At 46.9% G+C, this 12,109-nt stretch overlaps 1 protein-coding gene across 2 annotated transcripts in view; it reads left to right on the top strand.

The window, feature by feature from the left end:
* nol4lb (nucleolar protein 4-like b) overlaps positions 1 to 12,109 on the top strand; it is a 468,709-nt gene that overhangs the window by 109,610 nt on the left and 346,990 nt on the right. For both annotated transcript variants that reach the window (XM_072514980.1, XM_072514979.1), the window contains exons 3-4: positions 1,219 to 1,330; positions 1,682 to 1,791. In XM_072514980.1, coding sequence (XP_072371081.1) covers positions 1,219 to 1,330; positions 1,682 to 1,791 — 222 coding nt within the window. The remainder of the gene's footprint in view (positions 1 to 1,218; positions 1,331 to 1,681; positions 1,792 to 12,109) is intronic.

The following is a 12,109-nucleotide window of genomic DNA, read 5'->3' as shown; positions in this document are numbered from 1 at the left end:
CTTATAATGTTTATGGTTAGGGTAGCTGGCAAACTAAATGGATCAATTTGTAGACTATCTGTAGAAAATAAATAATCTGATTTAAGACGACAACTTAAAATAGCACTTGCTCCAAAAACACACATTAAAAGTTGTCCAGCAATGAGTAACCATGATTCTGTCCCTTAGTGTAAATGGAAAACTTGAGTGTGCACTTTGCCCAGGAGTGTGGGACATTATTGCCTTTACTGATAGCGGGAAAATGTGGCGGGGAAGCTATAGGGACTGGTGGGTGCAGTAGCTCCCAAAAAAATCTTTTAGCAATATTTTTAAAAATAATTTAGAGTACCCAATTTTTTTTTCCAATTAAGGGGCAATTTAGCGTGGCCAATCTACCTACCCTGCACATTTTTCGGTTCTGGGGGGGTGACATCTACACAGACATGGGGAGAATGTGCAAACTCCACACGGACAATGACCGGGGCCAGGATTGAACTGGGTCCTCAGCACCATGACACAGCAGTACTAATCACTGCGCCACCGTGCCGCCCTTTATAAACATTTTTTATGATGATACAGCATTTAGGAAAGTCATGCTCGAAAGATGACGAAGGCCATGTAACTATCATATGAGCAGGTCGCAAATTGGATGAAGAAGTATAAAATAAAAATGTTATAGTCTGTGCTTTGGAAAGGCCAATAAAGTTATTTCTCAACGCTTTCAATAAAACATTAATTTGTGAAGTTTAAACGTAATTGCGCTTTGTGTTTCCGTCAGTACACTGCTGCAGTTTTTAAACAAATATTTTTGTAAAATATTGAAATTAACCATCAATCAAACTAATTTTCCACTGATAATGAATAAAGTAAGGAAATAATTGTATGCAAGAGTAGAAGATGTAACTCAGATATATTTGTTTACGTGCGTTTCCACTGACTGAACCTTGTTTATAAATCATATGGCACGCTAACAAATTGTTGAGATCATTCTAAGAATGTACTGGGTTTCTGTGGAAACCAATGAAATCTTTAGAATAAAATTGTTGCTGCAATATAATCTACAAATGCTAACACTCAATGATTATACAGATCAAGTCATGAAGTGACAGGTGTTTAATAAGCGTGAAGGAAGGTTTATTTTCTGTCCCGTACTATTTTATGTCTTCAATTACAGATTGCCGTTGTAAATCAAATAGTGGTTTCATACTAACTGAAATATTCTCCATTTCTCAAAACCAGATTGCTGAGACATATGCATTTCTCCCAAGAGAAGCAGTGACAAGATTTCTAATGAGCTGCACCGAATGTCAAAAGCGAATGCACATAAACCCAAATGGTGTGGACACAAAAGGTAAATACTGGAGATTTACTGAATCTGGTATATTTCTGCAGGAACAATTAATTTCAATCCTGACGCATGGAAACAATAAATGAAGGCAGCACGGTGGCGCAGTGGTTAGCACTGCTTCCTCATGGCACCGAGGTCCTAAGTTCGATCCTGGCTCTGGGTCACTGTGTGGAGTTTGCACATTCTCTCCGTGTTTGCGTTTGTTTTGCCCCCACAACCCAAAGATGTGCAGGCTAGGTGAATTGGCCACCCGAAATCGCCCCTTAATTGGTAAAAATGAATTGGGTACTGTAAATTTATTTTTAAAAATTGAAACAATAAATCATAATGCAGTTTTCTTTTCACATTTTTCAGAAAATGAAAGACCTTCCTCATTGGCTGGCATAATAGATTACAATATGCCCATTACTGCCACATACCTGAAACAGATGAAACTCCAGTTTATGAGTGCACCTCAAGAACTGGTAAGTCTGACAAATAATGACATTTCAGAGTACATGTTTATGATTTCCTGGTTTAATCGATAAAACCTATATTTAATGCAACATTTTACAGTTTAATTTGATAGCACCAATAGAACAAATTATTTGATAAATATGAAATATTCTTTTTTTTTTAAATATATTTTATTCAAAATTTTGTGGCCAAACATAACAGTACATAGTTTTTCTTTTGAACAACAACAAAGCAATATAAATAACCGTGGCCAATTTTAAACAAATAAATAAATAATATAAAAACAAAAACAAAACAAAGTGGCAACTGCCTTGTCAAAAATAGTTACTCTCCAAAGATACAATCCAACAATCCAATATACATTACCTATAACAAGTGTCTATACATATACAATGACATCCCTGAGAGTCCGTCCGGTTCCTTCCCACCCCCCTCTCCCCCCTGGGTTGCTGCTGTTGTCTTCTTCTTTTCCATTCCCTCTATCTTTCTGTGAGGTAGTCGACGAACGGTTGCCACCGCCTGGTGAACCCTTGAGCCGAACCTCTTAATACGAACTTGATCCGTTTTAACTTTATAAACCCTGCCATGTCGTTTATCCAGGTCTCCACACCCGGGGGTTTGGCTTCCTTCCACATTAACAATATCCTGCGCCAGGCTACTAGGGACGCAAAGGCCAAAACATCAGCCTCCCTCGCCTCCTGCACTCCCGGCTCTTCTGCAACCCCGAATATAGCCAACCCCCAGCTTGGTTCGACCCGGACCCCCACCACCTTCGAAAGCACCTTTGCCACCCCCACCCAGAACCCCTGTAGTGCCGGGCATGACCAGAACATGTGGGTGTGATTCGCTGGGCTTCTCGAGCATCTCCCACACCTATCCTCTACCCCAAAAAAACTACTGAGCCGTGCTCCAGTCATATGCGCCCTGTGTAGAACCTTGAATTGTATCAGGCTTAGCCTGGCACACGAGGACGATGAGTTTACCCTACGTAGGGCGTCAGCCCACAGCCCCTCCTCAATCTCCTCCCCCAGCTCTTCTTCCCATTTCCCTTTCCGCTCATCTACCATTGGGCAGCACGGTAGCATTGTGGATAGCACAATTGCTTCACAGCTCCAGGGTCCCAGGTTCGATTCCGGCTTCGGTCACTGTCTGTGCGGAGTCTGCACATCCTCCCCGTGTGTGCGTGGGTTTCCTCCGGGTGCTCCGGTTTCCTCCCGCAGTCCAAAGATGTGCAGGTTAGGTGGATTGGCCATGATAAATTGCCCTTAGTGTCCAAAATTGCCCTTAGTGTTGGGTGGGGTTACTGGGTTATGGGGATAGGGTGGAGGTGTTGACCTTGGGTAGGGTGCTCTTTCCAAGAGCCGGTGCAGACTCAATGGGCCAAATGGCCTCCTTCTGCACTGTAAATTCTATGATCTCCCCCTTGTCCCTCATTTCCCTATATATGTCCGACACCTTACCAACCCCCACCCATGTCTCTGAGATCACTCTATCCTGCACCTCCTGCGTCGGGAGCTGCGGGAATTCCCTCACCTGTTGCCTCGCGAATGCCCTCAGTTGCATATACCGAAATGCATTCCCTTGGGGCAACCCATATTTTTCCGTCAGCGCACCCAGACTCGCAAACGTCCCATCTACGAACAGATCTCTCAATTGTACTACCCCAGCTCTTTGCCATGCTCCAAATCCCCCATCCATTCTCCCCGGAACAAACCTATGGTTATTTCTTATGGGGGACCGCACCAAGGCTCCCGTCTTTCCCCTATGCCGTCTCCACTGCCCCCAAATTTTCAATGTAGCCACCACCACCGGACTTGTGGTGTATTTCTTCGGTGAGAACGGCAACGGTGCTGTCACCATTGCTTGTAGGCTAGTCCCCCTGCAGGACGCCCTCTCCAATCTCTTCCACGCCGCTCCCTCCCCTTCTCCCATCCACTTACACACCATTGAAACATTGGCGGCCCAGTAATAGACGTTTAGGCTCGGTAGTGCCAACCCCCCCCTGTCCCTACTACGCTGCAAAAATCCCCTCCTCAATCTCGGGGTCTTCCCGGCCCACACAAAACTCATAATACTCTTGAAAAAAGCCTTCGTGACCACCACCAGAAGGCACTGAAACACAAAAAGGAATCTCGGGAGGACCACCATTTTAACTGCCTGCACCCTACCTGCCAGTGACAGGGACACCATGTCCCATCTCTTAAAGTCCTCCTCCATCTGTTCCACCAACCGCGTTAAATTAAGCCTGTGTAATGTACCCCAATTCTTGGCTATCTGGATCCCCAAGTACCGGAAGTCCCTTGTTACCTTCCTCAACGGTAAATCCTCTATTTCCCTGCTCTGCTCCCCTGGATGCACCACGAACAACTCACTTTTCCCCATGTTCAATTTATACCCTGAAAAATCCCCAAACTCCCCAAGTATCCGCATTATCTCTGGCATCCCCTCCGCCGGGTCCGCCACATACAACAACAAATCATCCGCATACAGAGATACCCGGTGTTCTTCTCCTCCCCTGAGTACTCCCCTCCACTTCCTGGAACCCCTCAATGCTATGGCCAGGGGCTCAATCGCCAGTGCAAACAATAACGGGGACAGAGGACATCCCTGCCTCGTCCCTCTATGGAGCCGAAAATAATCAGACCCCCGTCCATTCGTGACCACGCTCGCCATCGAGGCCCTATATAGCAACTGTACCCATCTGATATACCCATCTCCAAAGCCAAATCTCCTCAGCACCTCCCACAAATAATCCCACTCCACTCTATCAAATGCTTTCTCGGCATCCATCGCCACCACTATCTCCGCTTCCTCCTCTGGTGGGGGCATCATCATTACCCCTAGCAGCCTCCGTATATTTGTGTTCAGCTGTCTCCCCTTCACAAACCCAGTTTGGTCCTCATGAACCACCCCCGGGACACAATCCTCTATCCTCGTTGCCATTACCTTGGCCAGAATCTTAGCATCCACATTCAGGAGGGAAATGGGCCTATAGGACCCGCATTGCAGCGGGTCTTTTTCCTTCTTTAGGAGGAGCGATATCGTTGCCTCTGACATAGTCGGGGGCAACTGCCCCCTTTCCCTAGCCTCATTAAAGGTTCTCATCAGTAGCGGGGCCAGCAAGTCCATATATTTCCTATAGAATTCCACTGGGGCCTTCCCTGCCTGCATGCTTCCAATCCCTTTCACTACTTCCTCCGTCTCAATCTGTGCTCCCAGTCCCGCCCTCTCCTGCTCCTCCACCTTAGGAAATTCCAGCTGATCCAGAAAGCACATCATTCTCTCCTTCCCTTCCGGGGGCTGAGCTTCATATAATCTTTCATAAAATGCCTTGAACACTCCATTCACTCTCTCCGCTCCCAGCTCCATCTCTCCCTCCTCATCTCTCACCCCCCTCCGCTCCCCACTCCATCTCTCCCTCCTCATCTTCCACCCCCCCCTATCTCCCTCGCTGCTCCCCTTTTCCTCAGTTGGTGGGCCAGCAACCTGCTCGCCTTCTCCCCATATTCGTACTGTACACCCTGTGCCTTCCTCCATTGTGCCTCTGCATTACCCGTAGTCAACAAGTCAAATTCTACATGTAGCCTTTGCCTTTCCCTGTACAGTCCCTCCTCCGGTGCCTCCGCATATTGTCTGTCCACCCTCAAAAGTTCTTTCAACAACCGCTCCCTTTCCCTACCCTCCTGCTTTCCTTTATGTGCCCTAATAGATATCAGCTCCCCTCTAACCACAGCCTTCAACGCCTCCCAGACCACTCCCACCTGAACCACCCCATTGTCATTGAGTTCCAAGTACCTTTCAATACACCCCCTCACCCTTAAACCCCCCCCCCCTCATCTGCCAATAATCCCATGTCCATTCTCCAGGGTGGGTGCTGTTCTTTTTCCTCCCCGATCTCCAGGTCCACCCAATGTGGAGTGTGGTCCGAAATAGCTATAGCCGTGTACTCCGTCCCCGTCACCTTCGGGATCAGTGTTCTTCCCAAAACAAAAAAGTCTATCCGTGAATAGACTTTGTGGACATAGGAGAAAAACAAAAACTCCTTACTCCTAGGTCTACTAAATCTCCAGGGGTCTACTCCTCCCATCTGCTCCATAAAGTCCTTGAGCACCCTAGCTGCAGCCGGCCTCCTTCCGGTCCTGGACCTCGATCTGTCCAGCCCTGGGTCCAGCACCGTATTAAAATCTCCACCCATTACCAACTTTCCCGCCTCTAGGTCCGGGATGCGTCCCAACATACGCCTCATAAAATTGGCATCATCCCAGTTCGGGGCATATACGTTCACTCAAACCACCGCCTCCCCTTGCAATCTGCCACTCACCATCACGTATCTGCCCCCACTATCCGCCACTATGGTCTTTGCCTCAAACATTACCCGCTTCCCCACTAATATAGCCACCCCCCTGTTTTTTGCGTCTAGCCCCGAATGAAACACCTGCCCCACCCATCCTTTGCGAAGTCTGACCTGGTCTATCAGTTTCAGATGCGTCTCCTGCAGCATAACCACATCTGCCTTAAGTTTTTTTAGGTGTGCGAGTACCCGTGCCCTCTTAATCGGCCCGTTCAGCCCTCTCACATTCCACGTGATCAGCCGGGTTGGGGGGCTCTTTACCCCCCCCCCCCCCCCCCCCCCACCTTGTCGACTAGCCATCTCCTTTTTCAATCCAGCTCCTCACCCGGTTCCCACGTAGCCGTATCTCCCCCCAACGGCGCCCTCCCGCCCCGACCACCCTACCCCATACCAGCTCCCCCTTCTCCCCAGCAGCAGCAACCCAGTTAACCCCCCCCCCCCCCGCTAGATCCCTTTCTAGCGTAATTGCACCCCCCATGTTGCTCCCAGAAGTCAGCAAACTCTGGCCGACCTCGGCTTCCCCCCGTAAACTCCGGCCCCACAGTGCGAGGCCCCCTCCTTCCTGCTTCCCTGGTCCCGCTGTGATTACCACAGCGCGGGAATAAAGCCCGCGCTTCCCATTTGGCCCCGCCCCCAATGGCCGGCGCCCCCAGCTCCTCATCCTCCCTCCCCCCCCCTCCCCCACGACATGGGGAAGAGAGAAAAGTTACAGGGTCGCAGGATTAACAACTTGGGAAATCATCTCTTCCCCCATTTCCCCCCCCTTCACCCCACGTGATCACCCCACCACTTTGTCCCAAACATTCTTTTTCTAGCCCGCTTATTCCAGTTTCTCCTCGACAATAAATGTCCACGCCTCTTCTGCCGTTTCAAAGTAGTGGTGTTTCCCTTGATGTGTGACCCCCAGTCTTGCCGGCTGCAGCATTCCAAATTTAACCTTCCTTTTGTGCAGCACCGCCTTGGCCCGATTAAAGCTTGCCCTCCTTCTCGCCACCTCCGCACTCCAATCTTGATATACGCGGATCACCGCGTTCTCCCACCTACTGCTCCGGGTTTTCTTTGCCCATCTGAGGACCATCTCTCTGTCCTCATATCGGAGAAATCTCACCACTATGACTCGAGGAATTTCTCCAGCCCTCGGTCTTCGCGCCATAACTCGATAAGCTCCCTCCACCTCCAACGGGCCGGTCGGGGCCTCCGATCCCATTAACGAGTGAAGCATCGTGCTCACATATGCCCCGACGTCCGCCCCTTCTGCACCTTCGGGAAGACCAAGAATCCTTAAATTCTTCCTCCTCGCATTATTCTCCAGCACCTCCAGCCTTTCCACACACCTTTTGTGTTGTGCCTCGTGCATCTCTGTCTTCACCACCAGGCCCTGTATTTCGTCCTCATTCTCAGCAGCCTTTGCCTTCACAACCCTAAGCTCCTGGGTCTTTTGCTCCTCCTTTAGCCCTTCAATCACCTGTAATATCGGGGCCAACAGCTCCTTCTTCATCTCCTTTTTAAGTTCTTCCACGCAGCGCCGCAGGAACTCTTGTTGGTCAGGGCCCCATATTAAACTGCCACCTTCCGACGCCATCTTGCTTTGTGCTTGCCTTCCTGGCCGCTGCTCTAGAGGATCCACCGCAATCCAGCCACTTTCCTCTCCTTTTTCCATCCGTGTCCAGGGGGGATTCCCTTCTGGTTTACCGCACAGTGTTTTTAGCCGTTAAAATTGCCATTGGGGCTCCTATTAAGAGCCCAAAAGTCCGTTCCACCGGGAGCTGCCGAAACGTGCGACTTAGCTGATCATCGCCGCACCCGGAAGCCCCAAATATGAAATATTCTTGCTGGGAATTCTGTACAGTTTTATCAGGCTAATTAAAACCTAACTTGTGTCTGAATAATTTTGTAACAAAGCTTATGCCCAAGTGGTTCATGTTCATGTTAGCTTTGCTGAGTAAATAACATACCTACCTTCTGCAGACTGATGCCACAAAATAAGTGCACTTTTACTGATTTAGCCTGATGTTAATTGCCCTAATAATTTTTTTTAATGCACAAAAACAATGCGCTTGGTGAATTGAAAGTCGTCTTAAAAATAAACAACAAGAACGGGAAAGCCTATTTATATTAGCATGACAAAGTGCACCGATATTGTCATAAAGTGATATAGTATGCCTTTTGTTTCCTATATGCTGCCCAAATAAGTACTATTCTCCGAGGCCTGGAAACAAGTTGGAAAAGTAAAGGAAAATATCGATGAGTCAGGAGAAAATAAGTTATGACATTGAGGGGACAGGAAATAGTAAAACAAAATACACCTGTCGGTTTACCGAATGAAGTTTATAAGTTTCATAGCAGCTGATGAGCCATTTTTGCCTTTTTGCATAGTTCAGTTTGATGAGTTATTTATTCTGTACGATTGAATAGTTGTTTAAGCCAAGCTTGCCCTCTGGTGTTAAAGATTTGTTATTAATGAATTGATTTTATAGCAATATATATCTCAATTATTCGTAGAAATGTTTATACTTATTTCAGCAAAATTTCTGCTTTAAAGGTATTTGTAAAAATAAATAAATAGTTGTAAAAATACTGCCCTCATCTCAATGCTGTCCGAAGCAATATTTGCAAAAAATTAAATAATTCTGCAATAATGTTTATTCCGTTGATCAATTTGGCAATTTTCAGCAATCTTTTATCAATTGGTTAGTGAACTCCAAGGCCGTAGCAACATATACAATTGCTCCATCTACTATTTTTGAGGAAGTTAAAGGAAATTTTTTAACACAAAATAATTGGGATAAATACCCACTACCGTACTAGTATTCTATAGCATAAGGGTGTTAAAACCTGTTGGCTTTGTAGGTTGGAGATGGGCAGAGCCTTGTAATGTAGAGTTGGGGGAAGTTTTGAGATAAAGGCTCCCATTTTGCTGTCAGCGATGAAAGGAAAAGCACCTATTACTCATTGCACTCTCAGCTGCGCACATACTTGTGGGTTTTTGAGCAGGAACCTATAGTATTTAGAGATCCTACTCAGTTTGGTGACAAGATATCTGAGGCCTGTGTGAGTAGTATCTTTTCAACCAATCAGATTGAAGAACTGTCACCGAGACATGCAGGGCCTGATTTTGCCATCCGATGCGGTAAGCAGGAGGCTGGAATGATCTGTGACATGTCTCTACTTCTGTTACTAGGCTGCTGTGAAATTGGATTTTCCCAGTGGAAGGCCCCACCTTATGCAAGAGGCAAGTCTTTTATCTCAATTGGCAGATCCAAGGTGGGGACTCGGGTTCGAAGGCCATGGAACGGGCCCACCGTGGCCACTACTTTTTCAAGAGATCCGATGATACTTTAAAAAATTTTTAGAGTGCCCAATTCATTTTTTCCAATTGAAGGGCAATTTAGCGTGACCAATCCACCTAGCCTGCTCATCTTTGGAGGAGAAACATGGGGAGAATGTGCAAACTCCACACGGCCAGTGACCCAGAGCCAGGATCAAACCTGGGACCTCGGCGTTGTGAGGCAGCAGTGCTACCCACTGAGCCACCGTGCTGCCGTAGGTGCAACGATTCCTTACAAGTGCTGACAATTAGTCTTGGTCAAAAGCTTGGTCAAAGAATTAGATTTTAAGGAACATCTTAAAGGTGGAGATAGAGGTAGCAGAGCAGAAATGTTTTAGGAAGTAATTCCAGAGCTTCGAGCCGGGGTAGCAGAAAGGCAAAGCCACCAATGATGAAGTGATTAAAATTGGGGATGCTAAGAGGTCAGAATTTGAAGAATATATCTTATACCGGAACGTTGTGGGCATGGAGGAGATTACAGAAGCAGGGATCTGAAAAAAAGGATGAGATTTTTAAGATCAAGGTGTTGCTTAACTCCAGGAACCAATGTAGGTCAGCAAGCATGGGTGATGGATGAACAGGACTTGAATTATAATATAGGCAACAAGAGAGACAAGTGTAGTAGATGCATGGGAACAGTATTACCTCCAAGTAGCCCTACAAGCCACATAAGCCATCCTGACTTGGAACTATATTGACATTCCTTCACTGTCGCTGGATCAAAATCCTGAAACTCCTTTCCTAATGGCACTGTGGATGTATCTACACCACATGGACCACAGAGGTTGACCACAGAGGTTCACGAAGACAGCTCGCCAACACCTTCTCAGGGCAATTAGGGATAGGCAGAAAAATGCTGACATAGCCAGCAGTACCCATATCTTATAAAAGAATAACATAGAGCAGTGGGTGGGAGGCCAGCCACGAGTGCTTTAGAATATTCAAGCCTACTGGTAACTAAGGCATGGATGAAGGTTTCAGTAGCGAGTTGTGGTAGGAATGGAGTCAGACAATGTTACTACACTGAAGATAGGTGGTCTTAGTGAAGGCCCAGAAGTGATTCGAAGCTCGTCTTGGGATCAAATATAACACAAGGTTGCGAGCAGTCTGGTTCAGCCTCCAAGGAGGAGAAGGATAGAGTTGGTGGCTGGGCAATGGGGTTTGACACTGGGACTGGTGATGATGGCTTTGGTCTTCCCAATATTTATTTGACGGAAATTTCTGCTCATCCAACACTGGATGTCAAACAAACAGTCTGATAATTTAGAGACAGTGGAGGGATTGAGAGAATATGTGATGAGGTGGAGTTGGGTATCATTAGCGTACATATAGAAATGGGCCCTTTGTTTTCAGATGGCGTAATCAGCATATTGATGAGAAATAGGAGTAGTTAGATCCTTGGGGATTCCAGAGGTAAGTGTGGGGGTGAGAAGAAGCCATTGCAAGTGACACCATGGCTTTGATCAGATAGATCAAAATAGAGTCAGCTGAGAGCACATTCACCCAGCTGGGCAATGGTGGAGAAGAGTTGGGGAGGATGGTGCGGTAAATCATGTTGACGGCTACAGACTGGTCAAGAAGGACAATGGGGGCACGTTTAGCTTTGTCACAGTACTTTGTATGGTGTTATGGACTGTGCAACAAAAGCTTGAAATGCTTTTGAAGTTTTGAGGGCTTAATCTTTCATTTGCCAGTACTTCCCTGCATATAACGCACATGGGCATTGCAACCTGGTTTGCATTGGCACAATTAATAAAGCTATACCTCAAGAAATCTTCTTTATACTGCTTTGTTTACAATTTCAGCTTCTTCTTAATGGTTTGTTCATCAGAGTCTCTGGACCTCACACCAGCATTGCTTTTTCTTTGCCGTGGAGTCTCCTAAGAAGCTCTCTTCAGCAGATTCAGTTGTGATATCCTGGCCTGTTTGTGACTCTGGACGTCAATTCCTTATTACAAACTGATCCATCTTCAATTCTTCACACACTCCTGTTGTTTGCTTGCTGGCAGCTACAAAACGGAGGAATCTCTCCTCCAGGTTTTTGCGGCCAAAGCACGAATCGCGTGATGTCAATGTGCGTGCTGGGTGCGTGGCCTGCTGTCTCTCACTACTTCTGCTTCAAAGACTGTGGTTTTTAAAAATAAATTTGGTCCTGGGACAGCACGGTGACGTCAGGAGACGACAATACTGTGAGAGCGTGCTGATGCAAGGACAAGACGGTACTGGGACAGCGCGCTGACATCAGGAGGTGGCATTCTTCCCTGCTGGGCACCGAGCCTGTGCACTGCTGGATCTGCCTGAGGGGCATGCATATGGACGGCATTCTCTTTTTATTTAAACAGCACATGGCGTCCCATGAGTTGTATTTGTGAAGACTGATGACTTATAATACACCATTATAGCGATACGATTGCAGACGTTTCAAACATTCACAGATTTCACTTGCTGGTGCTTACATTCCACTTGACCTGCCCCAGCGGAGAACCACCCATAATTTATTTTCTGTGATTGCCGCTGATTTCTTCTTGGATCTCAGTTTGAAGAACAAACAAATTACTTCAATCCCTGTTTATGTAGCTATCACATAATTCCTCCTCCCTGTGATGGTGTTGGCATGAAGTACTTGTGGAAGTCCGTGAACTGGGGC

The sequence above is a fragment of the Scyliorhinus torazame genome, chromosome 8 (genome assembly GCF_047496885.1).
Source record: "Scyliorhinus torazame isolate Kashiwa2021f chromosome 8, sScyTor2.1, whole genome shotgun sequence".
Lineage (NCBI taxonomy): Eukaryota > Metazoa > Chordata > Chondrichthyes > Carcharhiniformes > Scyliorhinidae > Scyliorhinus > Scyliorhinus torazame.
The sequence above is the reverse complement of the archived record's forward strand: the minus strand, read 5'-3'. Positions and strand labels throughout refer to the sequence as shown.